The following is a 27565-nucleotide window of genomic DNA, read 5'->3' on the forward strand; positions in this document are numbered from 1 at the left end:
AACGGCAGCTGGATTACATCAAGGAAACAGTTGCTGTCAATATGTTCATTAGAACTTGTCTTAGTCCAGGGTAGGCAAGTCATTTTGCCCTGGGTCTTCATTAGGCATGTGCACCGACCCCCGTGTTTTGGTTTTGGATCTTTATCTCCTTCAAGGTTTTGGATCTGGATTTGGTTTTACAAAACCACCCTTATGTGTTTTGGTTTTGGATCTGTATTTTTTTTCCAAAAAATGATATAAACAGCTAAAACCACATAATTTTGGCATATTTTTGTTCCTATACAGTAATTTTAACTTTAATAACAATCTTTTTCAGGCATTTCTAACCACCTCACAGCTAACAATATTGATTTCACTATTTTTCACCAATATAGGCCAAAGGCTGCAGCGAGCTGGCTGGCTAAAGTAAGCGACAGAGCAGTGGCACAAACGCACGTCAGTTTAAAAAATATAGGACATCTATGAAACATTGCCACACAGCAGTGGCAGACAGTATGGCAGTTTAATAAACTATAATAATGTCAGTCGGCAATGCACCAAATTGTGCAAAATGTAAAGAAAAGAGGTGCAAGATGGTATTGTCCTTGGGCCCTCCCACACACTCTTATGTGGGATAATAAAAAGGACATGCACAGTTTAACAAACCAAGCACTTTAGCGACAAGAACTGACACTTTTGTGGCTGAACCCCTTGGTTTGTTTGGGCCCTCACAAAACATTTTTTGGAAGGACTACCTTCAATTATTAAAGAGGAGGTTGATAATGAGGGTGTACGTGGTGGAGATTTCATGAGCTGGTCCAAACTGCTGACACTGGACTGCTTGTTATTAATTTACAAATTATTATAATTTTGTTAACCTCGCTGCAAATGACGTAACAGGGAGGAGGTGCCTAGATGGTTAACATATGTTCCTCTGCTAACCTTGGCTTTACAAATGGAACAGATGCCTTCATAACTGTTGTTAGAATTTAGATTAAAATAATTCCACACCCAGACGTGGCTTATCTGGCTTTCTTTTTATCTCGAGCAAGAACTGCTGCCACTGGTGGCTGATTTACGCAAACAACATCCTGATCATCAACATCCTTATTAGCGTCAGATAGGACACAAATTTTCCCCTCATCCTCCATTTGCACTTCCTCCACACTATTATCCTGATTTTCTATTATTCCACCATCTAATACTAGCACAGCCGTCATGGCCTTGCATCGTCATCATGACTGCTGGCAGCAGCTGTAAGACTGGTATGTGGTTCCTGCTCTCCTCTCATTTGATCGTCCTCCATATCAACAAACTTACACTGTGGTCTGACCGGCAGTGTCACAAACAATATTATTTTTAACACTGGGGAAGAGCACCCCTGAATGAGGCAGCAGCCCCTTGATGAACAACACAGACAGCACCCCTTCTTTATGGACAACAAAGCAACCCTGCCAAGTGCAGACAGACCACCTGCAGAGTAACAAATATATGGATGATAAACTGCGGTCCGGCTGGCAGTGTCACCAAGCAATAATAGCGCAGCTAAGTTGCTAACGCATACGCACACACAAAAAAATATATATTTTTTTATTTTTTGTGGATTGATAATATTCATTTTATTTCACTTTTATATTTTTAACACTGGGGAAGAGCACCCCTGAGCGAGGCAGTAGCCCATTGATGAACAACACAGACAGCACCCCTTCTTTATGTACAACAAAGCAAACCTGCCGAGTGCGGACAGACCACCTACAGAGTCACAAATATGTGGACAATAAAGTGCAGCAGTGTCACCGAGCAATAATAGTGCAGCTAAGTTACTAATGCACAAACACACAAAAAAAGAAAGAAAAAAAGCACTTTTATTTTTTTTTTAGACTGGGGAAGAGCACCCCTAATTGACAGAGCACCCCCCTGGACAGCACATCACCCATTTATGTACTGCAGCCCTAACCTGATGGATAGGACAAAAAAACAGCAGCAGCCACAGTTAATTGACAGGACAAGTGACACAGCAGCTGCAGCACCCATTGAAGGAAGCCCCCCGTTATATATTGCAACCTAAGCCCCTTTATGGACAACACAGCAGCAGCCTTCAGCCCAAGACCCCGGCTGGACACATACACTGAGTGACTGACAGTAACTACACGTCTGCTAGCTTCTCTCTCTACAGCCGGAGTGAAAACGGTGCAGATCGCGGGGACCTTTATATAATCCAAAACCTGCGAGAATCCGACAGCGTGAGGATGACATTTTGCCTCGTTTTGAGATCCGAGTCACATGGGAAAACCTGAGCGGTTCTTGGATCCGACTCTGAATTGCAATGTTCGGGTGGGTCCGGCAGAGCCGTAACTAGACTTTTTGGTACTCTGTGGCAGAGAGAGCATTGGCCCCTCCCTATTTTTTAAATAGGGAAATAAGATAGTGCACCTGAAAAAGGGCCATGGCCTCATGGGGAAGGGCCAGGGAAGAGATAGGGGAGGCCAGGAGATGCTGGGGATGAAAGAAGAGGAAGCTACAAATGAGAATGATAATAAACAGGAAAATTGACAGGCCCAAACAGCGCCCCCTGCCCTGTGGTGCCCTGCGCCATAGCACTGGTCGCACTACCCTCTTTACGGCCCTGGGGTCCGGCTCTCTGAGAACTGGACCCGCTCATCTCTAGTCTTCATTTTAAAGTTCAATAAATGAATAATAATTTTACTTATACCACTTTCAGACATAAGACATGGGAAATTGCTAGGTCTATCAACCCGACTAATTCCCGGGTCTCAGTCCGACCCTGGTAAAGTGCAGGGTCTCGGGCCCAGGACTTTGTCCCAGGTTGTTTGTTTAAGCGATACCAAAATCCTGGGTTAAACATGATCTTCCATCAATTTCGACATTTACTCCAGCGATCAGAAATGTTAAGGCCACAGACGGTGCGATTTGCAAACAATCCGATGTAATTTGCAATCTCCCTTGAACTCTCCTCGGCAGCTCCAGTGAACAATGTGCTCTAAAAGCTGCATGATGTTCACCCAATCTACCGTGCACGATCTAACGATTTGCATATTCATTAGATTGTGCGCGATATGACAGATGCATAGCATCAGAGAGATCCGTGCTACAAGCATCTGTATGTCAATGACACAGATGCATAGCAAGAACCAGGGATATCTGTGCTACATGCATCTTTGTCACTGACACAGAAGCACGAACAGGATCAGTGAGACCCGTCTGTGCTGCTGCGAATGAGAGTTTAGCGGCGGAATTTTACTATGGAAACCCCGCCGCTGAGCGCTTATTGACTGAAAGAGGCGAGCCTTCCAAAAATTCAAAACCACTGTCATTAGTATAATTTTTAATTCTATTCAATTACCCCAGTAAGCCATTTTCCAGGGATTTCCTTGTGTCATCACATATAGGATAATAACAGATGCAGTCATTTATGAATGATCAGATATATGCAAGTTTAGCTATAAAAAAGGTTGAAGAAACTGCAACAAATGTGTCTTTTTCTCTTTGCTTTTTCAAATTTGTAATAATGAAGTTTCAAAATTCAGCAATTGTGTCCTGTACAGAAGTAGTGTTGGCTTATGTTGTTTCAGGGACTCTGGTAATGCAATGTTTTAGAATACATCGCCACCTACTGGTTTGCACTATATTTTATTTTGTTATCACTTGTTGAAATCAGCACATTTTTACAGCAGCAAATACTAAAGGCCCCTACACACTAGACGATTTTGTTAACGATTTGTCCAATTCCGACTCATCAGAACGACAAATCGTTCAAATCGTCCAGTGTGTATGCACTATATCTTGCATTGCGCGCTCCCATGGTGTCATCAGCTGCATCACCTGATCTTTTGTACATGTAGTCAAATCAGGTGATGCGGCTGACGATACCATGCAGTGTTTTGCGGCGAGGGCCGGCATATCAGGCAGTTGGGCACCAGATCGCCCAGTGTGTATGGATCGCCCGATATGTTGGCTCGTTGGCAGGGGGGTCGAGTGTCGCATTGCTGGGTACACACGTCGTTTAGATTTACTTAAATTACAGACCAAACTGTGTTTCTGGATTTGTATGTAGCTTACCCTTACACATGGACAGGCAGAACTGAGACAGGCCATTGTGAGTTGAGTACAGTAAGGCCTGGTCATGTGACATAATTAGACTTCATTACATTATTATTATATTGTATACATTGTTGAACTCTACAATATCATTGGGCGTAAGTATACACATTTGTATGCCAGATGTATGTGTCACATCAAAATACTCCTGATTTCATTTGGACAAATCTTGAGATAGGTGTAACTCAGCATACACACATCTAGAGAGTTTTTGCTAAATATCTGCATTATTTGCTATTTAATTAAATTAAATCATAAAAAAACAAGTTTACACCTGGAACTTAGGTGAAATCAGTTAATTAACTACTTAATGCAATGAATTTAATGGCTTCTCAGCTCTCCAAAAATATGCATTATACAGTCATGTCTGATCTCTCCATGAGGAGCAGTAAGAACTTTGGCTCAGGTGGCACCATCCTAAGGTACGAGGTCCCCAACATGCCTCTCACCACACAACCCACCACTCTAAGGAGAGCATGGATAATGATAACGAAAGGGGCTTAGGAGAGGGAGTGATTGTACTTAGGAATGAACAGATCACCACTTTCCATCGCTGCCTTTTTTTCCCCAAAGCTAAGCTCTGGAAAGTGATAAAGTGCAGAGTGATAAACTACCACTCAGCTCCTAACTGTCATGTTACAGGCTGTGTTTGAAAAATGACAGTTAGAAGCTGATTGGTTGATAGTTTATCACTCTCCAATTTATCACTTTCCAGAGCTTAGTACATCCCGCACTTGGAGTCAGTCACCATATTCACTCTGCAGTGAGTGGAGACCTGAAGGATATGGGGTATGGATGTCAGAGTGCAGATGCCTCCTTGGGTGTCAGATTGTGGTGTAAGTTCTGTGAGCATGGCTGCATCTTACCGCAAATGCGTAAAGTGTACTTCCAGAGGGCTTTTGTTCTTTATCACTGGCCATAAGGTTGCAGGTTATCAATTACCTACAACCCAGTGACAATGCTGAGATGCCTCTTGGCCATATAACCATAAAAAACTGTTTCATAATAAATTGATGTATTCTCTTGAATGCATCAGTCCTCAATACAGTTGTGTTGTGGTCTGGTGCTACCATTAGGCAAACCTAGGCTTTTGATACGGACACATCTGTAAAACCATGAATGAGTGACATAATGACACTGCGCCCCCACATAGAGTGCCGAACTATGACATGAAGGAGAAGCAGTCTGCAACTTTTTACAAGCCAACTGCTGCTCCTCCATGTTTGTGTTAAAATGGGAGTGTGGTGCTTGGTTATGATGTCACAGCCAAGCGCCATATTTTGCATCTGTAGGTGACAAGTACAATTTAACAGGACAAGGGTCTGTGACATGACTAATTAAGGCAGTCAAAAATTGCTTGATGTAGTTTTGTATTCTGTTTGATGTGTTAATAACAGCAATACATCAATGTATTCATTATTTCAATAGTTATTACTCACACTGGGTCTGATTTAGCAAGGAACGCAGTTGCTTATACGCACGCAATCGTCTCGTCCGATGCTAAATATCAGCAGTGATATGTAAATGTTTGCAACCACATTGCGAGCACAGCCTAACATAAGGACGCCCACTTCCCCTTACTCACATCCATATACTTTGGCAACATAGCGAAACAATCGGTAAAATCGAGTAACATCGGACCCATACACACAGTTAAGGCAGGTCACAGATTGCTTACTCAGGCCTCAAGCTGCGTATGGCATCGCAGTGGCTAATTTATGCATGCCCCTGCAACGCCGTCCCAATGCACTGGCACGCCTGCATTCTCCCGACCAAAACCCCGTCACCACCCACAAACGGCACTTCCTGTCAATCATTCTGCCAAGGGTCTGTGTAGCCTTTGCGATCGCAGTCCTGATCGCAGTGGCTAACTCACGCATGCGCACAGCGATGCATGCACATGCCCAGAACGCAATAATCGTCCAATTGCCTGCGTATAAGCAACTGCATTCCTTGCTGAATCAGGCCCACCAGTTCTTTTATTGGTACAACCATTATAAATAGCCTTACAGGATTTCACCAGAGAAAAATCACCTCAGAAGCGTTTGTTTCTTGATGAGAGAAAAGTGGATTCCAAAGTGGATTCCAAATGCAGCGGGTTTCCGGTTGCCTGGAAACCCCCCTCCCCAGCCCACACCATTACCACAATAGAAATAGTAATAAAAACTTTTACTAGTGCTGCATGTTCTTCTCAGTATCACAAATGAAATAATTAGCACCACCTGTGGCTCTTTTAACATGTATCAGCCAGTAATAAATACACCTGTGCACCAACTAGGAGATCTAGAAAACAATGTTAGGGGTGCACTGCTATAGACCATCAATAGGGTTAATTATTAATACCGTATAATAATACACTATACAGTGGATGACGAGACCAATATGTGCATATATGTCCAGGCCAGTGCTAGGTTCTTCTGCTGCTCCAACAGACTCCAGGACTTGCTCCCATGCCCTGGATTGGTGCCCACATCTGAAGTAATAACTTTCAACTCAGGCAGGATGGCCCTACTTCCGAATATTATGGCTTACTGTGATCGCTGGTCCTATATATGATGAAATTATGACACACAATACACTATGTATGACACATATTAAAGCTGGATAAGTGCTAATGATGGCCATACTTGTCTACTCTACCAGGACTGCCGGGAGCCTCCCGAAAATCAGGTGCTGCTCCCGGCCCCCTGTATAAGTAGGCAAGTCTCCCGGAATGGTCGTCGTCACTCATTGCCTCCCCTTGATCGCCCTTGCCTCCTTTTGATCGCCCGCCCCCTGCTTTAACTATGCCGGTAATATCAACATTATAAAGAGGGGGGCAGGGCCGCGATGACGCGATCCCACCAGCACCCCCCCCGCACTGCCCAATTAAGCTACCCCACACCCCCTGCTGCACCGACCTGGCAGCCCCCTCCCAGAGAGGGCTGCAAGAATGTGGGTAAGTATCATTATGCCCTCTTCATGGACTTGCCACATCGCTCTAAAATCAAGCATTTGGAATCCCTCCTGTAGAAATCCTACGTTTGACGCTGGATTCTGCAGTGTGGTGTAGGTAATGCTCTTACAGCTGACAGTCACTTACTTACTGTATTTTAGGGAACTATTTTTATTTTAGAGTCTCCTTAGCAAATCTTCCTCTTCATATTAAAGGGATTACTGCATAATTTAATGTTCTTGTACTAATTAGTTTCTGTTAAACATTTATAACGTTTCATTTTTCAACTCTGCTTGGAGGATGAACACCCTATTGAAAGAAACGTATAATTAGATTATTAAAAATTGGGCAAATAGTGTCTGAGGGAAAGACTAAGCCTAGTTCTCATATTCTTTGGTCAGTTTCCAGTCCAAGCTGAATGTACACACATGCTGTACTCTACTTATATTTTCCACACAACTCCGTTTTACAGCTCTCCAGTGTTTCTGAGCATAGACTCCGTGTTTCTGCCAGTTTTGCCAGTGTGGGCGCAGTCACAGCCCATGAAGGGAGCTTAGCAAGCTGGATAAAAAAAAGTATGTTTTTCTCTTTGTATTGGAATTGTATCCATGGACTTTTACTGTTAGGGAAAATATCATATGTGGTGGCTTTCTGAATGATTGCTTCAGCAATAAAATAAACTGAAGCAGTGAATGGAAAGCTGCTGGCTGTTGTCTAGGTGGTGTTTCCTAAATGTACAAATCTTACTCTCTTGTATTGAAACAAGTTCTGACAGCTTAATGAGAAAGGACCACTATTTCTACATAAAGTAGGTATAAGGTGTTGGAGCTAAGATGTATGATGCATGTGACCTGGAGTACCGCTGCCCAAGTGACATTGAGGAACTCAGTAGCATAAGGTCTTGAGACCCAGGTGATAACTTGTGTTTAAGAACTGCTGCTTACCATAATTTCTTATTATGGCGCTTCCATGAAGCTTGTTTTTGGCTCCCAGTTTTTTTCTATAAAAATATCAGCTACACTTAAGACTTGCTCATCACCCAGCAAATCCTCAAGTCTTGAGCATTGCTGTCAGATCACTTTGACCCAGGGCCATCTCTTCCATTGGGCTTGATGGGCAGTTGCCAAAGGGCCTGAAGCTTGTAGGGGCCCACCAACCCGCCCCCCTGCAGCTGTGGCCAGTTGGAAAATTTGTGATATTTTTATAAGACGGCCCCTGGTGCACTGTATTCTGATCTAACCTCCCCCACCCCATCATCCAGTGGCAAACGCAGGATTTTGTAAGGGGGGTTTCCAAACTGACTTATATATAGATAGATAGATAGATAGATAGATAGATAGATAGATAGATAGATAGATAGATAGATATACATACACACACACACACATACTGTATATCTATATAGTACTTGTGTACTTTACAGACTTATTACCTTATTAAGTGTCCAGCATCATTCCCTACCATCCAAGTGGGCACAGAGAGAGAATATAACCATGTGGCGAGCGTAGTGAGCCACCAAGCCCAAAGCGTGGCGAGCCTGCGAGGGGACAACTTTCACCAAAAGTTCTCTATAATAAGGCAATGAGTCCGTAAAGTACACAAGTACCATATATATATATATATATATATATATATATATATACATACACACACACATATATATATATATATATATTTTTTTTTTTTATAGACCGTTCAGCATTGCAGACATGCACACACTGACAGAAACTACATACTGACTCACACACATTCTGACACACAAACTGACAAAGACTACACACACACCTCTTTCACTTAAAAAGTTAATGCAGGCAAATAAATACAGCACCATTTATTAAAGATTCGCACCTCCCCCGCCAACAACCCCCATCCCCTCACCCGGCAACCACCCTGCGCTGGCAAGACACCACATACACATCCCCGCCGGCACCTCCTTTCCTCTGTCGCGCATCCCCACATGTAATTCACACACCTGTAGGGCTCCAGGGGAAAGCACCATGGATACAATCAGCGAGTCACTGGGCGGCAGCCTCTCACGATGCACCATCCTCGGAACAGCCTGGGAGGAGCTGCGCACTGCAGCTCCCCCTTCAATCCGCCAGACCAGCCCCAGCCAGTGTACAAAGTCGGCTGCTGTTGTTCAGCTGCCTGTTAATAGAGCGGCGGCCAGGGGGAGTTTCTAGGTACTCGGAAACCCCCCCTGCGTGTGCGGGTATCATCCCCCCTCCCGTGATGAGTACTCACCTCAGTCCCAGTTTCACTTCATCCGTCGGCTTCACACCAGTCTCTCTGCATGTATGGGAGGTCTGGTGAGCATGCGGGAGGGTTTAATTTTATTGACCATTTACATTTTTTTCCCGTGGATGGGTGGGTAGGGGCCCCAGTGCATTACTTTGCCCAGGGCCCACACTGCTGTTAAGACAACCCTGCTTTGACCCCTCTGTACTATCTTCATTATACTACATTTTGCTTTCCACTACTATTACTTTTATTCCCTATAGTACAAGCATAACACCAAATACAACAGAAACATCTAAATGTTATTTTTTTTATTTGATAAATATCTGTGGTTGGGATTGGAGACTTTGGGTACAGCTGTGAATTATCACCTGTTGTGTTTTGTTGAATTACTATGCAGTTGGCATAGTCAAAGTATGCTTGGTTAAACATTAATAAAGTGTTGTAACTTGCCAATATCAGTCAAAAATGTATAACTGCAATACCAAGAAGAAAGGAGAGAGCAACATTATATACTATAGGCCACAAACTTAGTTTTAAAGTTTACAAAGCCATATTTTTGTGTTCCTCATAAGATCGCGGTTAAACATGACAATACAATAATAAATGATTGATGCTGTTGTGATTTTGAAGAAAATTAAGTCTTTCTTATGCCATTTTCTTTCCAGGGGACGTAGAGAATTCAAGTCGATACATTTTCAATTTGACCTCGCTTACGTCTTCGGAAAACATACTTTCAGCTACATGTCATTTTTATCTGGGAGATATTTTAAACAGCAGCTTAAGATGTCTACATTCACCCCAGTGCCATCGTCATGGAGTTAGAAAGCCCGAACTATCCATAGATTTAACAGTGTCCAGTTTTTCGTCTCTTGAAAACCAAACAAGAGTTTTGGGAAATTTTCTTATAAACATTTCTACATCCTACCGTGACTTTCCTTCTTGGCAGTGGAAGGACATCACTCAAGTCCTACGTGAGGCCAAACGATATGGAGAGAACCTCATTGGAATCAACATAACTATTGATACTCCAACTCAACGTAGGAAGCAACTCTTAGGACATAAGCCTTATATCTTGGTATATGCCAATGACTCGGCCATTTCTGAACCTGATAGTGTTGTTTCCAACTTGCATGGACAACACAGTCCTATAGTTCCAAAAAAACATCATAAAGTCGGACTGGTAGAGCACAGGAGTAGACGTTCAACTGATATTCTGTTACCACTGCAAAACAATGAGCTACCGGGAGCTGAGTACCAGTATAATGAGGATGAAGAGGGATGGGAGGAGAAGAAGCCCTACAAAACACTTCAAGTGCAGCCAGCAGAGAAAGGAAAGGCTAAGAAAAAGCTGAGGAAAAGTGGGCGACAGAAAAGCCAAACACTACAGTTTGATGAGCAGACCCTGAAAAAAGCGAGGAGAAAGCAATGGAATGAACCACGAAAGTGTGCACGGCGCTATCTTAAAGTAGACTTTGCAGACATTGGCTGGAGCGATTGGATTATTTCCCCTAAATCCTTTGATGCATATTATTGCTCAGGTGCATGCCAGTTCCCGATGCCAAAGGTACTGTAAATATTTTAATAGTATTTTTACACTAGCTTTTATATCAACATATATTTTCACGCAGTGCTGGGCAGGAAAGTGCATGTCTTTTTTATGAACTGTACATCTTTTTTTTTTAATCAATAAAATATCCCAGCTGTTTTATTAGGGAGCCCTCTGAAGCCGTAAATAAGTAATATTTTTATGTCTGTTCTATAAGTGTAGTTGTTAAAATAGTGAGATTTAAAAACTGAAGGTTTATGTGAAGGAATTTCTTGTACAGTATCCAAACACTAATGCCTCGCTATGTAGAAAAGCACGACCTTTTGTCCGCTTGTGGAGGTTCATGTTCCACATCTTTTTGCATTTGTTATTATCCACATTTCACACGTTTACTAAAAAACAGGCAGGCTTTCATTTTCTCTCTCATTCTTCTTAAGGGGAAAGTACATAATTTTCATCCATGTACACTTATATTTACATACAGTAATTCATATATGTATCTGTCAAATACTTGTTTAGGGAACTTTATTATTTAATTATTATATTTGAATATTATTAAAGCAAGATCTGGGTAGCTCAAAAATCACTCCTCTTAGCAGATAAATCTGCATTGTAGACTATATCCAATCCAACTACACTGAAAACAGACATATTATACGTATAAAGAAGTGAGAGAAAAGGAATTAAAAATAAAAGTATATCTACAGCATAACATAAATATGTAAAATAAAAAAATCAATTATTGGAACTATACAAATATATAGGCTAAATAAAAAAATACTAATATAAAATTAATGAAATAATTGCTAACTGGTCACTGGTCTGGGAAAATGAAAGTATAGACTTGATCTGACTGATGCAAGCGCAAAGTTGAAATTTCTAAAAAATATAGTTTAGTGAAAATGCCATTTTCTCTGTGATTTTAGTGGAGGTTTTCAAACAACATGATTTTCCAAGATCAAAACCACTTGTGGTCAAATTGCCAAATAAGATATTGTTGTCCTAATTTTTGTTATTGTCAGAAATAGAATCTGTTGAACGTATTAAACCCTGCCACTTAGTAAGTTTCCCCAAATGATTTGTTGTCAAAATTGTTACTGTTACTGTAGGACAGATGTAGAGAATGCTGTATAAAACATCACATCCTCTCCTTTGGCGATGTTTTACTTGGTTGCTGGATATTTAATTTATGTGTAAAATAAGTCTGCAGCAGCTGAATCTGATTGGTATAATTATTACAGAGCTCCTAATAGCAAATAGCAAATGAAAACACTAAAGGGTTAATGCCAGCTACTGATAGATATTGTTCCCCTTTAACTGTGTTTGCTACATTGTATAGAACAGTAATTCTGCCTAATCCAAGTAAGATCAGTCACAACGGAGGTTTTGCATTTTACTTCTAGGTTTAATACTTGTAGAATTTGGTTGCAATGTTTATCAGTGGGATTGGAAGTATGACTTGGCTTCACTTCAGCTTTGTGACATGGGGGTTACGCTGGAATTGGCTATAACACATTTTCTAAAAGTAATATCAAGTTCTACCATTTACAAGCGGGGAAATGCTGGATGCATTTGTTACATTTTCTGTAAGTTCAAGCACATTGGTTCACCTGTATACTGTGGAATTCCTGGGCCTTTCACATATTGGGCTCAGTGCCCACAGGTTAATTATAGCTGGTAGACATTGATAGCATATCACAAGCCTTCTTCACAGTGAGAAGCCTGTCAGCAGAAAAAAATGCCATGCGTTTTCCATGTTTCCTAGTACAAAAACAAAAGTGGGGAAGGGGGGGAGGGCTTGGTAAAAAAAAAATGACAATTATTATTTTCATTAGTAACTACTGTATATTGTAAACCAATGTTGTAGAGAGAAGGTAAAACTGAAATTTAACATATATACAGTAACGAGCAGGGATGTGTGCTGACCCCCGTGTTTTGGTTTTGGATCTGTATCTCCTTCAAGGTTTTGGATCTGGATTTGGTTTTGCAAACCACCCTCAAGTATTTTGGATCTGGATTTTTTAAATAAAAAATAGATAAAAAGTTTTAAAAACAGCTCAAATCATGTAATTTATGCAATCCAAAGCCCGAAATTCGGATTTAAAATCCGAGTTCTGAACCGGAAAAAGATCAGAACCGCGACCCGGATTTACCCAGATCTCCTCAGGAGATTAGAACTGCGACTCGGATTTACCCGGATTCACGGAATTCGGGTGGATTCAGATTTCTGGAGAACCGAACCGCATATCTCTAGTAATGAGCTTATTAAACAGTAAAAACTTTCTGTTGTAACTATTTTGTCCAGTACAAATGTAAGTTGTTCAAATAATCCTGATATCGGAAGGACGTACTGTACTCCTGTTAATGGGAAATCCAATATTTTTTCATAGACCTACTATTCGCCATGTGCAAAGCTTAATAAACAACAACTTATATCCTGTGCCACCAGCAACAGTGCCACCTGCAGGAAGTGAGCAGGAATTTACTTTCTGCTTCATAATAATAATAATAATAATAATAATAATATTTAATAATGTTATTTATATAGCACTTTTCTCCTACTAGGACTCAAAAGGGTCAATTCAATTAGCCGCAAGGGTACGAGTTCAAATGCCGACAACAGCACTGCATCTCGCAACTCTCGCGGCCCTCTCAGCCCGAATTCGCACAAATTTGCTCACAGCCCTATGGGGTTGCAAGCATCACAGCTATTACTGACTTTTGCACATAAGACTTTGGGGCCTATTCATTAAACGTAAAAATTCAATGGAGATAATTAGCTTTAGAACTCTCATGGAGTTCTAGCTAATTATAGGTGGAATTCATCTTTCCACCTCTCCATAAGTATCTATTCCGAAAAGCTGTCATTTTTGCGATGACAGCTTTTTGGGAAATAGATACTTTTCCCTGCCTACACTAACTTATCGCGTCTGTAAACAGTGCTGCGCATGCGCTGTTACATCTGTAAAACCAGCGCATGCGCAGCACTGCCTACAGATGCGGTAAGTTTCGGAATTTTCGGAATTTGATGAATACCATAATTTTCACATCCCCATACTAATGTATGGGGAGTGTGGAAATTAACGCAGGGGGACTTAGCAAGGAGATATCTGTGATATCTCCTGTGTTAAGTCTGTTCATGAATACCAAAATAATGTTATTTAAGGAAAATGTCCTTAAAAACGTTATTTTAGTGTTGATGAATAGGCCCCTAAGTCTGTTCATGAATACCAAAATAACGTTATTTAAGGAAAATGTCCTTAAAAACGTTATTTTAGTGTTGATGAATAGGCCCCATAATTAGTAAAGTAGCAAAGAGAATTTTATTTAAAAAAAAAGCATGCAGTGTTGGGCGTCTTTATTTGCCAAAAATGCGACTAGGATGTACCAGGAGACTGTGCTGATTAATTTGATATGTGACAATTGTATATCTGTGTACGACTGAGCCTGTATACAGAACTTGATGTGGAAAAATGCTGTGGCCACTGTATCATAGCACTTTGCATGCTGTTTGAGAGACTTAAGGTGCCCATCCACTAGACGATTAAGTTGAGTGATTGAATGATAACGATCGTTTAATCGTTCATAAATCGTTTGCAAATAGTTTGCAAAAACGTCTAAAACGACCAGCGATGCGCGTGCCCGCTGGTCGTTTAGACATCTATCATTGTGCAAACATGCTGGTCAGGTTGAGCATGTTTGCAGATGATTGGTGAGCCTGCAGTGAATGACTGCTCATTCAGTGCAGGCTCATCACAGACTGACAAACGACTGCATGATTACAATGTCGTAATCGTGCAGTCGTTTTCATGTCTTCTAGTGGATGGGCACCTTTAGGGCCATATTCAATTAGACGCAAAAAGCCGTTTTCCGCGAAAAAGTATCGAGGATGACGTCATTTCACCAGGCGGAAACTTTTCGCCGTATTCAATTCCAAGTAGTTTTTGCGTACGCGAAAATGCAATGCAATGTAATAGGCGAAAAAGATTGCCTATGAATAGGTGGTGAAAAAAAGTGCAGAATTGCGGTTTTGAGGTGAAAAGGTGGGGAAACCACTGAACACCCTTGGGACAGCCCCCCAAAGCATAACTGCGTCAAAAAATCCCTAAAAAAAATTGAGGAACACCCCAAAAAATTACTTTGAAAAAGGGGGCAAAAATGTGCAACTTTTAAACTAGCAAAATATACTTTTTGGGGGTCTGCAAGTAGGGGTGAGGTGTTTTTTTTTATTGCGGTTTTTTAAAACTTCACTTTTGTGATTGTAAACCATGCTTGCACCCATTTTCAAGTACCCCAAATTTGACAGGGCTACTTATTTGCTCCAAAAAAAACAGCTTAATGCTATTCTTCACCACTTGCGCAAAGACGCTAATTAGCGGCAATTGACAGCACTTAAGTACCCCAAATGGGATCAGGCGTGCCGCGAGGGGTTGTATGGCACGACTTTAGCAAAAACAAGTGAGGACACATCTGTATACCAAAATATGCAATGGAACTATTTGTGCCATGGAAGTGATGTAGGAAAACAATCGTAGGGATAAGACTAGGAAGATGGAAGAGAGTTAAGTTGTGTACACACTGGAGCAATATCGAGCCGATATGTAATTTCTGGATGAATCGGAATGACAATTGCAGGATCATTCAGTGTGTTGGCCAATCTGCCCGCTCCTGTGGTCGTTAGCAATATCGTCCGGTTGGCCGTGCTGTACAGCCAACCGGACAATATCGCATGCAAAGCCGTGCAAGGTAATGAAGGTCGGAACAAGGGATCATTCCGTCCTTCATTACATTGTTCTGATGTGTACGTCGGCCATATCGTCCGGGTGCACACTGCTCCAGTGTGTACCCGCTTTAGTGTAGGGAGGTGGCAGGGCTGCAACTAGGGGAGGCTGGAGGTGCACGTGCACTGGGTGTCCAGTGTCCTCCAGCCAAGCTGGACACCCGCTGAGATTTTATTACCAGCGGGCACCTGGCTGCTTCCCTGCAGCCCCGCGGTAGCTGGAGGCTGGGGTTCTCTCCTGAACTCCAGCTTCTGGCTCTCCCCACGGGCACTATGGGAGAGACGTCATGAAGTCTCTCCCATAGTTCCGAGGAGCAGCATGGCGGACCGGACGGTGGCGGACATAGGAGCGGGTTTAAGGTAAGTATTGTTGTTGTTTTTTGTGTAAGTGGCACTACAGGGGCATTACTATGGGGGCATTACAATATGGGCACTACAACGGGACATTACCATATGGGCACTACTACAGGGGCAATACTATATGGGCACTACTACAGGGGCATTACCATATGGGCACTACTACAGAGGCATTATTTATGGGCACTACTACAGGGGCATTTCTATATGGGCACTACTATAGGGACATTACCATATGGGCACTACTACAGGGGCATTACTATATGCGCACTACTACAGGGGCATTACTATGGGGGCATTACTATATGGGCACTACTACAGGGGCATTACTATGGCGGCATTACTATAGGTGCACTGCTGAAGGGGGCATTACTATGGAGGAATTACCAGGGGGGGTGCCAAATTACTGTCTTGCCCAAGGTGACAAAAATCCTAGTTTCGACCATGGAGGTGGGAACAAGAAAGGAGGAGAGGTTACTGTTGGAAGCCAGGGCAATTGAAAGAGCCAAATATATCTGTATTGGAGTTAGGTAGTGGGCTAGTTGTGGAGGACGCAGGGAGACCAAATGCTAAAAACCATGTTGGGGTATTCATGAAGTGTGCTGGTAATGTATTCCAGGTGGTATGTGTTACAAATAGATTTGTGCACTAGATGAGGGGGCGCTCTGCTTTTATCCAGTTTGAAGCTATAGCACAATTAGCCTCTTATTGGGGGAGATGTATCATGCTTTCTTAATAGTGCAGAAATGGACAAATGGAGAAGTTGCCCATAGTAACCAATCAGCTTCTACCTGTGATTTTATAGAATACATTTGATAAATGCAAGATAGAAGCTGATTCTCTGATTCTTCTCTGCTTGTCCACTTCTTCACTCTTTAGCAGGCTTTAAACATCTTCCCACTAGTACAGTCATAATCAACAACTGTGCGTCTATCGATAATGAGATACATGGATTCTCTCAAGGGTTGTTAGGGCGAATAGACTCTATAAAAGTGATATGAGCCCCTTAAGCTATTTTGAAGTACAGTAAGCTAAAAGTTTTAGTGGGGAGTACTGTGGTCTCTAACAATTGCCCTAGAGTAGAGAATGCAGGTGTCTTAACTGCAGGAACTGGTAGAAACAATAAGAGGGAATGCCAAGTCTGTAACACAGAGTATAAAATTCAGAAAATATCTATATAGGGATGTATTTTACATAGAAATTTTACATTGTTCTTAGTTCAGAGTTCAAATGGTTTGGAATCAATGCCCAGAGGGAGTCTTTGTTAATCCATATGGGAGACATGAGAGGCAGATTCTAAAGCAGAACATACACTGGACATCCAAGGGGGATATGTAACAAAACTTGGAGAGAGATCAAGTACCAACCAATCAGCTCCTAACTGCCGCATTATAGGCTGTGAATGAAAAATGACAGGAGCTGATTGGTTGGTACATTATCTCTCTACTTTATCTCTCTCCAAGCTTTGATACATCTCACCCCTCCCCAAGTCTTTTGTTTTGCTTGAAAAATTTACATATTGCTCTTAGGCATCAATAAAGCCTCAAACACGTCTTCAAAATAGTAGATACAACTGTTCATCTTGTGTATGAAAAAAAATGGTTAAAAGTCACACACAATATATATGCCTCAACAATTAAGAAAGCACCTATCAGCATCAGATAGGGCTGCCAGCTGTCATCATCACCAATATGAGGGAGTGTGCCTGCACTGAACGACATATCGTTCAGTGCAGGCACTACAGGGGATCAGGAACGACTGTACGATTACAATGTTGTAATCGTACTGTCTTTCCTAATCACCAAGTGTGTATGCTGCTTAAGTTTTTTTATAGTATGATAACTGGTGTGCATTTATATACTTTGTGGTCTCATTTACACCTATCTACATTTTTGTGCTTTCCAGCTTTATTGGCACTTTTTGGAAAATAACACAATCTATTTCCCTTACATTAATGTGCTACCAGTACAAAAGGTTGTACTAAAAAAGCTAAATACACGCAACAATCATGGAATAAGCAAATAAAATACATCTATAATAGCTCTTAATGCACACATTAATTGTCATGCATGTATATTTGTTTCTACACATTTTGTTAGAGCATATGTGTGAACAAGTTTGAAAGCATTGAAATACAATTTACAGTAACTCTATACATCTAAACATATAATATACTGTGAACTCTATACATAGGGCACTGTCCCCTGAAATCTAGTCCTATTCACTGGATATTATTACAGTATATTACCATACCTCCCAACTGTCCCGATTGAGCTGGGCCAGTCCTGATTTGAGGGGACTGTCCTGCCACTCCGATACAATACATGTTTGTACCTACTCCCTAAGCATGTCCACAGAGGACAATCTGACCCAGTGTCAGACTGGGGCATGAAAGGCACACTGGGAGAATGCAGTGGGAGGGGCCTATGCTTAAGATGTGGGGTCAGCCACCAGAGGGGGTGTGGTCATCTACCATAGAGGCTTGGATAACTATTAAAGAGTGGATTGGTCTGGCCCTTTTATACATTTATTTAGTAAATACTGATAGTGCATGCATGATAATATACCAGTCTGATAATGGTAATGCACTGTCGTGAATACACTATAGTCCTGAGAATGTAGTCTAACCTATGTATAATAATTAAGCACAATATGGTGATCCTGTCTATCTATACCACAATAATGCACTGTACAAGTAATAGGGGTCCCTGGTACTGACCGGCCAGTGTCTAAAAATCAATGAGAACTGCATTAGGTCTAGTAAAGGTGAAATATATAGTATTGTAAATTCAGTTATCTAAGGACTACCACAGATGTGACTTGTAGGTTAGTGAATGAATGCAGAGCTACAATGCCATTCCAATCACTGGCAGAAATTGTGTTCATTATGTTAAATTCCAAAGCCAACAAGCAACAAGAGGAGGGTACTGGGTTGTGTTGGCAGGAGGTGTAGTTTCTATAGCAGCAAACTAAGCACCCATGTTCATCATTGGTCCTGCTCCACCAAGCAACTGACCCTCTACTTCTGTAGAATAGCAATATGTAATTTGAGTCTAGTCTGGAACCTGACACTAACAAGAGGGTGGAAATTTCCCCTGTGCCCCTGTGGTCCAGTCTAACCATGCACTGACCTTATCTGACTCTAGAGGAGGCCAATTTTACAACACAGAAGATGAGAACAGATAATGACCAAGAGAAGTGGTTTTGAAATTTGATTCAAAAACTTTGTCACGGACAGAGTCAATGACAAGTCTTCAAAACCTGAGACAGTTGACAGCTATGCACACAACTGTATTTATATTATTTCTATAATATCTATTTGTATTTTTTTAATACATAATATGTGACATTTCCTACTACCATACTGACTAGTGATATTTTCTCTTACCATCAGCCAGGGAAACAGTACTTGTTACAGACAGGAACAAAGGCCTGTTGCTTGAGCTGCTAGGCTACATTCAACAGTCCTAACTTATAATGTTCCACCAGTCACTCAATCTACTTGTACTATGCATATAAACATGAGGACTTTCCATATGTCTGTATTTTTTTTTGTTTTTTTTTTACAAAATGTTAATGTCCATAGTCCAAAATAAAAATGAATAGCATTAGACTTTTTACATGTAAGTATGATTGAGGAAAGACAGATAGTAAAAGACAAATAGTTTTTGGCAAGTATAAGTCACATGGGAGAAAGAACAGAGGAGCACACATGTGATGTCTTTGTCTATAATTTGTTCTTATAGGTCCTAGATGGACCGGTTGAAATGTGTGTGACCGGCTAGTGCGTCTGACTCATCCTCAGATAGTATTCATGCTTTTGGCTGACTCAGCAGTTGGCATTGCTTCAAAAGATCGTCTAAGACATTAAGCATCAATTAACATTGAAAGGGCCAGAGTTTAAGTTGCAATAGGAAAAGGGAGATATTTGCAAGTGGGGAACTAAATTAATATGAAGCCACTGTGTACAAAAATAATAGTAACTATCATTAAATATATATTTAAATGCATTTTAAGAAGCGATTTTCAAATAGAGACTTTTGAATGTATAAGATAGGCTGTATGAGAAATAACAAAAATCCAGAAACAGAACCAAACACAGGGCCTGATTCAGACCCGAACGCTCTGACCAGAGCGCTCGCTCTGAATCAGTGCCCTCCTCCATGAAAATGGAGCGCCCTCCTGGCCGCTCGCATAGCTGTGGGCGACCAACCACAGCATATGCGAGCGTCCATGATGATGGTCGCGATGGTCTTGACCATCGCGACCATCTGGCTTGCGACGGAGACCCTGCGGTAGGGTCTCGCTGCCGCAAGCCCTGGAGTGATTTTGGCTCTATCAGAGCCAAAATCACTCCCACTGACATCACTAGTGATGTCAGTGGGGCCGGCTTCAGACGGTAGGCGTTCCCATGGGAACGCCTCCGTCTGGCAGGCACGCCCCCGGCACGCCCACCAAAGGGAGCGTGCTGTCAATCAACATCGACAGCATGCCCCCTTTGGTGCGAGACCCGGAGCGATGGAGAGCCCGTCGCTCGCCGGGTCTCGCGCATGCGCACGACGGAGCTCCCTCCATCGTGCGCATGCGCAGTGGGGGAACATCGACCCGCTTGCGAGCGTCCTGCACTGGCAAGCGGGTCTGAATGACCCCCACAGTACAGAGCTCATACCCCATTGCCTCTAATAGTACTGTGTAGGAGATGCTCTCTCCTGCTGCCATTGATACTGTGGGTGAGGAAGGCTATTCCAGGCAACTTCCCATTCATGTAACAGCCATACTAACAAGGAGGATCGTCCTAATAAAACAAGAAATGTACTAGACACCAGTTTGTTTTTATAATAAAATAAATGACAAAGTTAATTTTCTTTAATTGTACATTTAACATCGCAATTGAAAATACTCACCACTGTTAGGGAAAGTTATTATTCGCAATTCTATTTTCCTAAATGAATAGAAACAAAACTGCAGGGAGGTCTAATTTAAACTGTATCAAGCTTTTACCTTGAAGTCTGGTAGGAAGTTTGCCATTCGTAGCCAAGCAATCTTAACAATGGCAAGTGTTGGCTACTTTTTCTGTATAATCATTGGAACATTAAATACAGCCTCAAAAGCCCATGAGGAATTATACTACAAGAGCAATTATTTTATTTTAGAACCCAAAGTTAAATGTCACCTGGAATGTGCACTGATTACTGTACAGTGCTTCTATTGAGCACAAATAAAAAGTAAGCTCAGTGGGCTAACGCAGAATTTTCCTAAAGGATTTTCAAAACATCTGGACTTTTGTCTGAATTCAGCATCAGTGTAATAGAAAAAATAATAGACATTTGTTTTTTTATATTTTGTGTGTCAGCTGGAACTTAGAGCTGGATTCAGACCTGTTCGCTAGGATGCGTTCGCACGCAGCCGTCAGCAGCCAAAGTATGCAAATCCCGCGATCGCTAACAAGACAATAGCACGCCCACTATGTCTTGCCATGCGATCGCGGTATGTATTTAGATGCCCACCAGCCTGTCACAAGACGCCCACTTTCCCTTAGTAACATATGTCATGTCCAGGAAGTGTATTAAACAATCAGTAACATCTGACCCATACGTAGCATTTGTGGCTGACCATACCCTACCGCAAGCACTGCAAGTGCTGCTGTGTGTAATTCAGCCACGTGACGTTTATGCTGACGATGCGTCTTAATTATGTACGCCCCTGAAACGGTGTTCAGACGCACAGAGACGCCTGTGTTCGCACTACCACACCCCCGTTACCATCGACCACCCCCTGTCACCACCCACAAACGGCACGTCCTGTCATTCATTCTAGCGGAGCGAATGTATACAGGGTGCGATTGCATGGACCAGTTCGCGCACGCGCACTGTGTCTTATACGCATGTGCAGATTGCAAACATCGGCAGGCTGTGTGTGAACGCAGCCTAGCGACCGTGGCTGAATCAGGCCCTTAATCCTATGCATAGCTATGTGGGTACTGTCGCAGGGTCTGTTTGCAACACTTGGTAGTGGCAAATTAAGATGATCTTGGGTGGTAGTCAAGACATGCCTTCACTTCTCCTCCAGAACCCCTATAATCACTTATATTCCTTCTGAATTCAAATAGTGAGACTTATGTACTGTAAGAAAATCTAAGTTTGCTTGAGATTCTAGACACATAAGAGATAAGACACACCCTTCATTTCCAGACTTTCTAAAATAAACTAATATATAACTGCTTTATACTATATCCTATTCAAAATAATTTTGTACCTCTCAGAGATCCCCACAAGTACTTTGCGGTGAGGTCCAGGTTTATTCCTGCTGGCCATGCCTTATAACTAGCACTTCTGCTAGTTAACTCTGTGTTTATAGCAATTTTTCCATAATTCAAAATTATCTTGGATCTAATCAGACCTAAATATATTAGTGTCATTAGATGTTTGTTGTTGAATATATGTCATGTATGTTATTTATTTTGTCTTACATAAAAGTTAAGTTTTAATATTATCTATATTAATATTTACTGTGAACATGAGTGCCCCTAAGTGACTCCTTCCCTCTTGCTTTTGTTCACAGCCCATTTGAGCATGATCAGAAGCAACCTTTGTCCTTTTCAGAGCTGAGCAGGGGCCTCGGAATTCAGAGCAACTTGCCATTGGCTGATCCCCCTCTCTGCCATTCTACATAGCTGCTGCTCATCATGTACCCCGAATAGTTTTGCCCCTATATGAAATAGATAAGGTTTTTCAATAAATTACACAAACCATCAAAGTAACGTGTGATGGTTAGTCTGTTTAGTACCCTAGCTTAACAAAGATTGCACATCTTTGCATCGTTTCCTTTGAACCACAAAGCCAAACATAGTAATCTTACAGTATCTTCGGTGCATTTCCCTTGCAAAAAACTACACAAAATGAACCTCTCTCAAATAAAATATATATTTGCCAACTCTTGTATGTTCCCTGACAGTCGTCAAACCTTCCTAAGTCCATGATTGTGGGAATATTAAAATGTACCTTTATATCAGTATAACTGAGATGCAGCAGAATTATCATTTTTACCCAAACTTAAAGACCCACTGGCAGAGAGCATACCATCCAAATATTCAACCCAAGAATTATATTACATGCTATTCAATCAAGCACTCCTTGTATTCAATGTCACCTGGTAGAATCCCATTGGCCAATCTGGCCCACTGCTTTCACTCAAGCACCGTTTCATTTGAACTCATGTACTGGAGAATGGTGGGGAATTGGATTTGTTTGAGTATTTGGAAAGACCTTTATTTTTTATCTGTACTGATTATTATTAGTTTACCAATTCTAAAATGGCTATAACTATAACACTTTTGAATTAGAATAACAGGTGTTTATTTTTATAGTGCAAGATGACTTTAAAAGAAAGACTGCTCCAAATGTAGTTTATTTCTATTATTTATACTGGCTAGCCGTATGATATGTTCTGCATTGGTCACAGTATTTACTCCTTTTTGTTTTCTACAGTCCCTGAAACCATCAAACCATGCCACTATCCAAAGCATTGTTCGCGCAGTGGGTGTGGTGCCCGGTATTCCCGAACCCTGCTGTGTCCCGGAAAAGATGTCTTCTCTCAGCATACTCTTCTTTGATGAAAATAAAAATGTTGTGATCAAAGTATATCCCAACATGACAGTGGAGTCCTGCGCCTGCAGATAACATCTCAACCCTTCAAAGTGTTTAAAGCAATCTTCATATTTGCACTTTCAGTACAACCATTTCCTTAAATGTTCAAGTTTAACAGAGACAGCAATGCAAAACTATATAGATTACAAACACTGGCGATGACCTCTGCTGCATGCAAGTCACAGAACACAAGATAAGCTCCCATCTAAAATAAGCTCGTAAATCGGAGTTCTTATACTTTTCCAAAGACACGTATATTTTTGTATCGGGGGAAAAAAATGGAACTATAAACAGCTGGAGCTGTAACGTGCCTTCAGACTCTCAGCATTCACTAGGCTATGATCTTTTCATCATATATATGTACAGTCCATACATTTCTTGTGTCTGTTACACACGTGTTACCATAGAATGGACGGGAAGTTAAAGATTTGATACTTTGTCAGTACTAGAGGAGCGTTCTTTGCTGCATGATAGCAAGTGTAAATAGTTTTAAAACAAACATCATTGAAAGTGGTTTGTAACAAGGAGTTTGTGTAACATAATTGAAAACTTTATTGATTTTCCTTTTTTTTAACCAGCACTTTTTTCCAGTAGTGTAAACAAGTTGTATAATGGACATGACCGAGAAAACAAATTGTGTAAAATAAACAATATTTAATTTTGTTATACTGTACCACACAAAATAAATCTGTCTGCTGCTTCTCTACGAGGATGCAACATTTATTGTCATATGGAAATGGTAAATGGTTTTCTGGTAGACCACTATTTTTACTTAATATGTGAGAATTACATTCCCACTTATTCGATACTTAAGGGAAACTCAGTCTTACAAAAGAGGGAGACTTATTAACAACAAAACATGGAAGAAAACAATTCAATTTTTCTAACTTGCATTAGACTTATTAAAGCTTACTGCTAATTAACTAGTACCAGTAACATCAATATGATGTCTGTTAGTAAAAACAAAAACAATGGCTAAATATAAGACTACAGGTAAACACAGGGTTTTACTACCATCAGGTGAGAACCTCACAGGCTGAGTAGGTGTAAGGGTTGCAATTAAGAAGTTCTTATTCTGCTTTTCAGCCTTAAACCTGGGAATGGGCAATGCTGGGTTAACCATCCATGGTACCATTGGTGATTAACCTCGATGGTATGCAGTCATCTGCAGGAAATCTTTGGTGGTTTCGCCCACTGATGGTCAGCCTTGCTCTATTAGTTTCTGGGCAGCGGGCCAATCATATTTGGGGGCGGGGCTTTCACGGGTTGTGCCGGAAGGTGGGGCACCATATATAAAAAAACATTGTGGGGTTTTTTGCCATCAATGGCAGAGAACCATTGGATCTCGCTATCGATGGCAAATTCATTGGCCATCAGTGGTTAACCAACGATGATTGGTAATCATCGATGGTCAATGGCCATCCCCTCTCGAACCTGCATGTGCTCCTGTCTCCAGTATTTTTGTTAGCTTTCAAAGACTTTCAGGCAGATGTGTACACTAATCACCTGCAATTTGCCCTCCACTTATTGATATTAGTAGCTGAGAGGTACTAGGAGGCATAGGCAGCACTCTCCTCTTAATCTACCTACTCTTCTTATACTTTTCACCACCATGTTGCTAAGACAGGAGGAAGTGCAGGTGATTATTACATACAGCTCATTGCAATATATCCGGCAATAAACAGTACAAGAATGCTACAAATAGCTCCACTAGGAGTACTGTACAGGAATAGGAGGAGGCAGTATCATGTGGCATGAGGTAGAGGAAATATTCTTTTAAAATGTAGAATACCACAAAAAAGATTAAAGTGCTCCCGTAACTGCGCACAGCTGAGAAACTGATTAATAGAGGTACAGTAATTACCACAGTATGAACACAATCTCATATCCCAAAAAGTAAAGAAGTCACTTATTTTAATTAATTAGTTCAATCCAAGTGCTATTTCTCCAAATAAAGAGCCTTGTTCCTCTGGGTGGTCCTGATTTTCAAATGCCGACTTCCCTATGAAGTAATCCTCAAGAAAAGGGAAACAAAAAAACAAAGGAAGGACCAATAATGTAGTAGGTCTAGGTAATCTTCTGGACAAAATCTTCCCCTTTCAATCCTCAATATACAGATAACATACCGTACTCACGTATAAAACGGAGTATGTAATACCGAAAAAGGTTGCCCTGAAAAAGCATGATTTTTTACCACCACATATCACGGCAATAAAATAAATATATTTTTTTTTGGGGGGGGGGGGGGGGGTATGTATCAAAAAATGCTTGCAGGAACACAGGCTCTGATACGAGCCCACAAAGATAAAATGTAAAGTGATCACTTACAGTTTGACACATTGGACCCCGAATGTAATAGACTCAACCATTTCATTAGCTAAACCAGTTTTCAAACTTTCTAATGTCTCAGTGATCTCATTAGTTCCTGATGAACTGATAGACTGATTATCGATCCGATCCAATGGGTGTACATTAAAAGTGTCAATTGTGTCATATTTAGGTCACTTAATGTTCAGGTGAATGCAGAATTTTTGTCAATTCCATATTAATAAAAATAATAAAGTTAGGGGAAAATAATTTATTACAATTATATTTACAAGTTCCAAAGAACTAAATATAATTTTAGTTAATGACAATTCTAAGTCTCACAGATACCAAGTTGCAACCACATGAATTTAAATTTTAAAGGCACATTTTCTACAAACATAAATATAATAAAAACTTACAGTACAGAGCCCTTGCATAATTGACAAAAGAAACAACAACCCAAACTGAATCTTTGTAATGTGGCATCACCTGTAATCACACTAGGCACAGATAAATAACAAAGGTTTTAGGGTAAAAAATGTCAGTTCACAAACAATCAAAAACAGAGGTGCCGCTTATACAGCAGACAGCTTGGGATTTACTTTACATGTCAGTGACAACATTTAGAAATGGAGTTTTACAAACTTTACAAACATTCTACAAACTTCAAACACATACAGAATGTTAAGTGACAACCTCAGATGTTTAAAAATAAAAGTATTACAACATATACCTGTACATATATCATACATGGTCCAAGACACTAATAAGTATTAATATATTACAAGGGCATAGTCTAACCCTTAGCAATAAAATTAAACACTTGCGTATTTGTCATCAGTTTTTTAAAAGTAAACTGGTAGATTCTTTTATTTATTTTTTATTTATTTTATTTTAATATCTATTCTCAGCACAGTGTCTGCCTAAGGGTGCTCCTACTTATACTCCCTTCATCCGTCGTTTATATTGCAACAATTTCTCTCTGGCATCTAATTTTTTCATTTTGCTTATTGTTTGTTATTTTCTACTATTATGCATTCAGGCTTTGTTTCTGGAGAAACCAGGGAAGTGTATAGATGTAAGAACACATGTTTCGTATAGCATTATAACATTTTCTGTTATGTCAATAAATGTATAAGCGATTTTTAGTGTTTGTTTTTTAACATTTATTCTTTCATGATATATAGGGGCTTATGTAATAAGGTGCAAGCTTGTTCATCTCCGGGAATTCTTGCAAGTGTTCCCGTATTTTTAAATCGGCAATCATTTTAAAGGAAAACCCAGTTTGGTTTTGCATCTAAAATAATTGCCCCTTTAAAAATACAGGAACACTCGCTTGAATTCCAGCAGTGGTACAAGCTTGCACCCTATTAAGCCCCATAATGTACATATCCCTTCTATTTACAAATTGAAAATAATGGGCCTGATTCTGAATCACATGCAGATCCAAATGCGGCCTCATGCTGAGTGCGAATGGATTGCGTACGCATCGTACCACCCCACATTTTTTGTATGTGAGAGCAGCTGTCATCATTATCAGCGGCACTTACACATACCCCATGCAGGCTGCAAGAGATCTGTCAGAGTACATACACATGGCTCACATTCATGAACAACTCTGGCTACATGCCCATGACTCACCCCGACACCCCAAA

General features: G+C 40.9%; 1 protein-coding gene across 1 annotated transcript in view; it reads left to right on the forward strand.

Annotated features, from left to right (window-relative positions):
• BMP3 (bone morphogenetic protein 3) overlaps positions 1-26989 on the forward strand; it is a 52015-nt gene extending 25026 nt beyond the window's left edge. Inside the window, exons 2-3 of the mRNA XM_088452112.1 lie at positions 9940-10838; positions 23445-26989. Of these exons, the coding sequence (XP_088308238.1) occupies positions 9940-10838; positions 23445-23636 (1091 nt within the window). The 3' untranslated portion in view covers positions 23637-26989. The remainder of the gene's footprint in view (positions 1-9939; positions 10839-23444) is intronic.
• Positions 26990-27565: the final 576 nt, after the last annotated feature.

This window comes from Taudactylus pleione, unplaced genomic scaffold (assembly GCF_031769625.1).
Source record: "Taudactylus pleione unplaced genomic scaffold, aTauple2 ptg000033l, whole genome shotgun sequence".
NCBI classification, from domain to species: domain Eukaryota; kingdom Metazoa; phylum Chordata; class Amphibia; order Anura; family Myobatrachidae; genus Taudactylus; species Taudactylus pleione.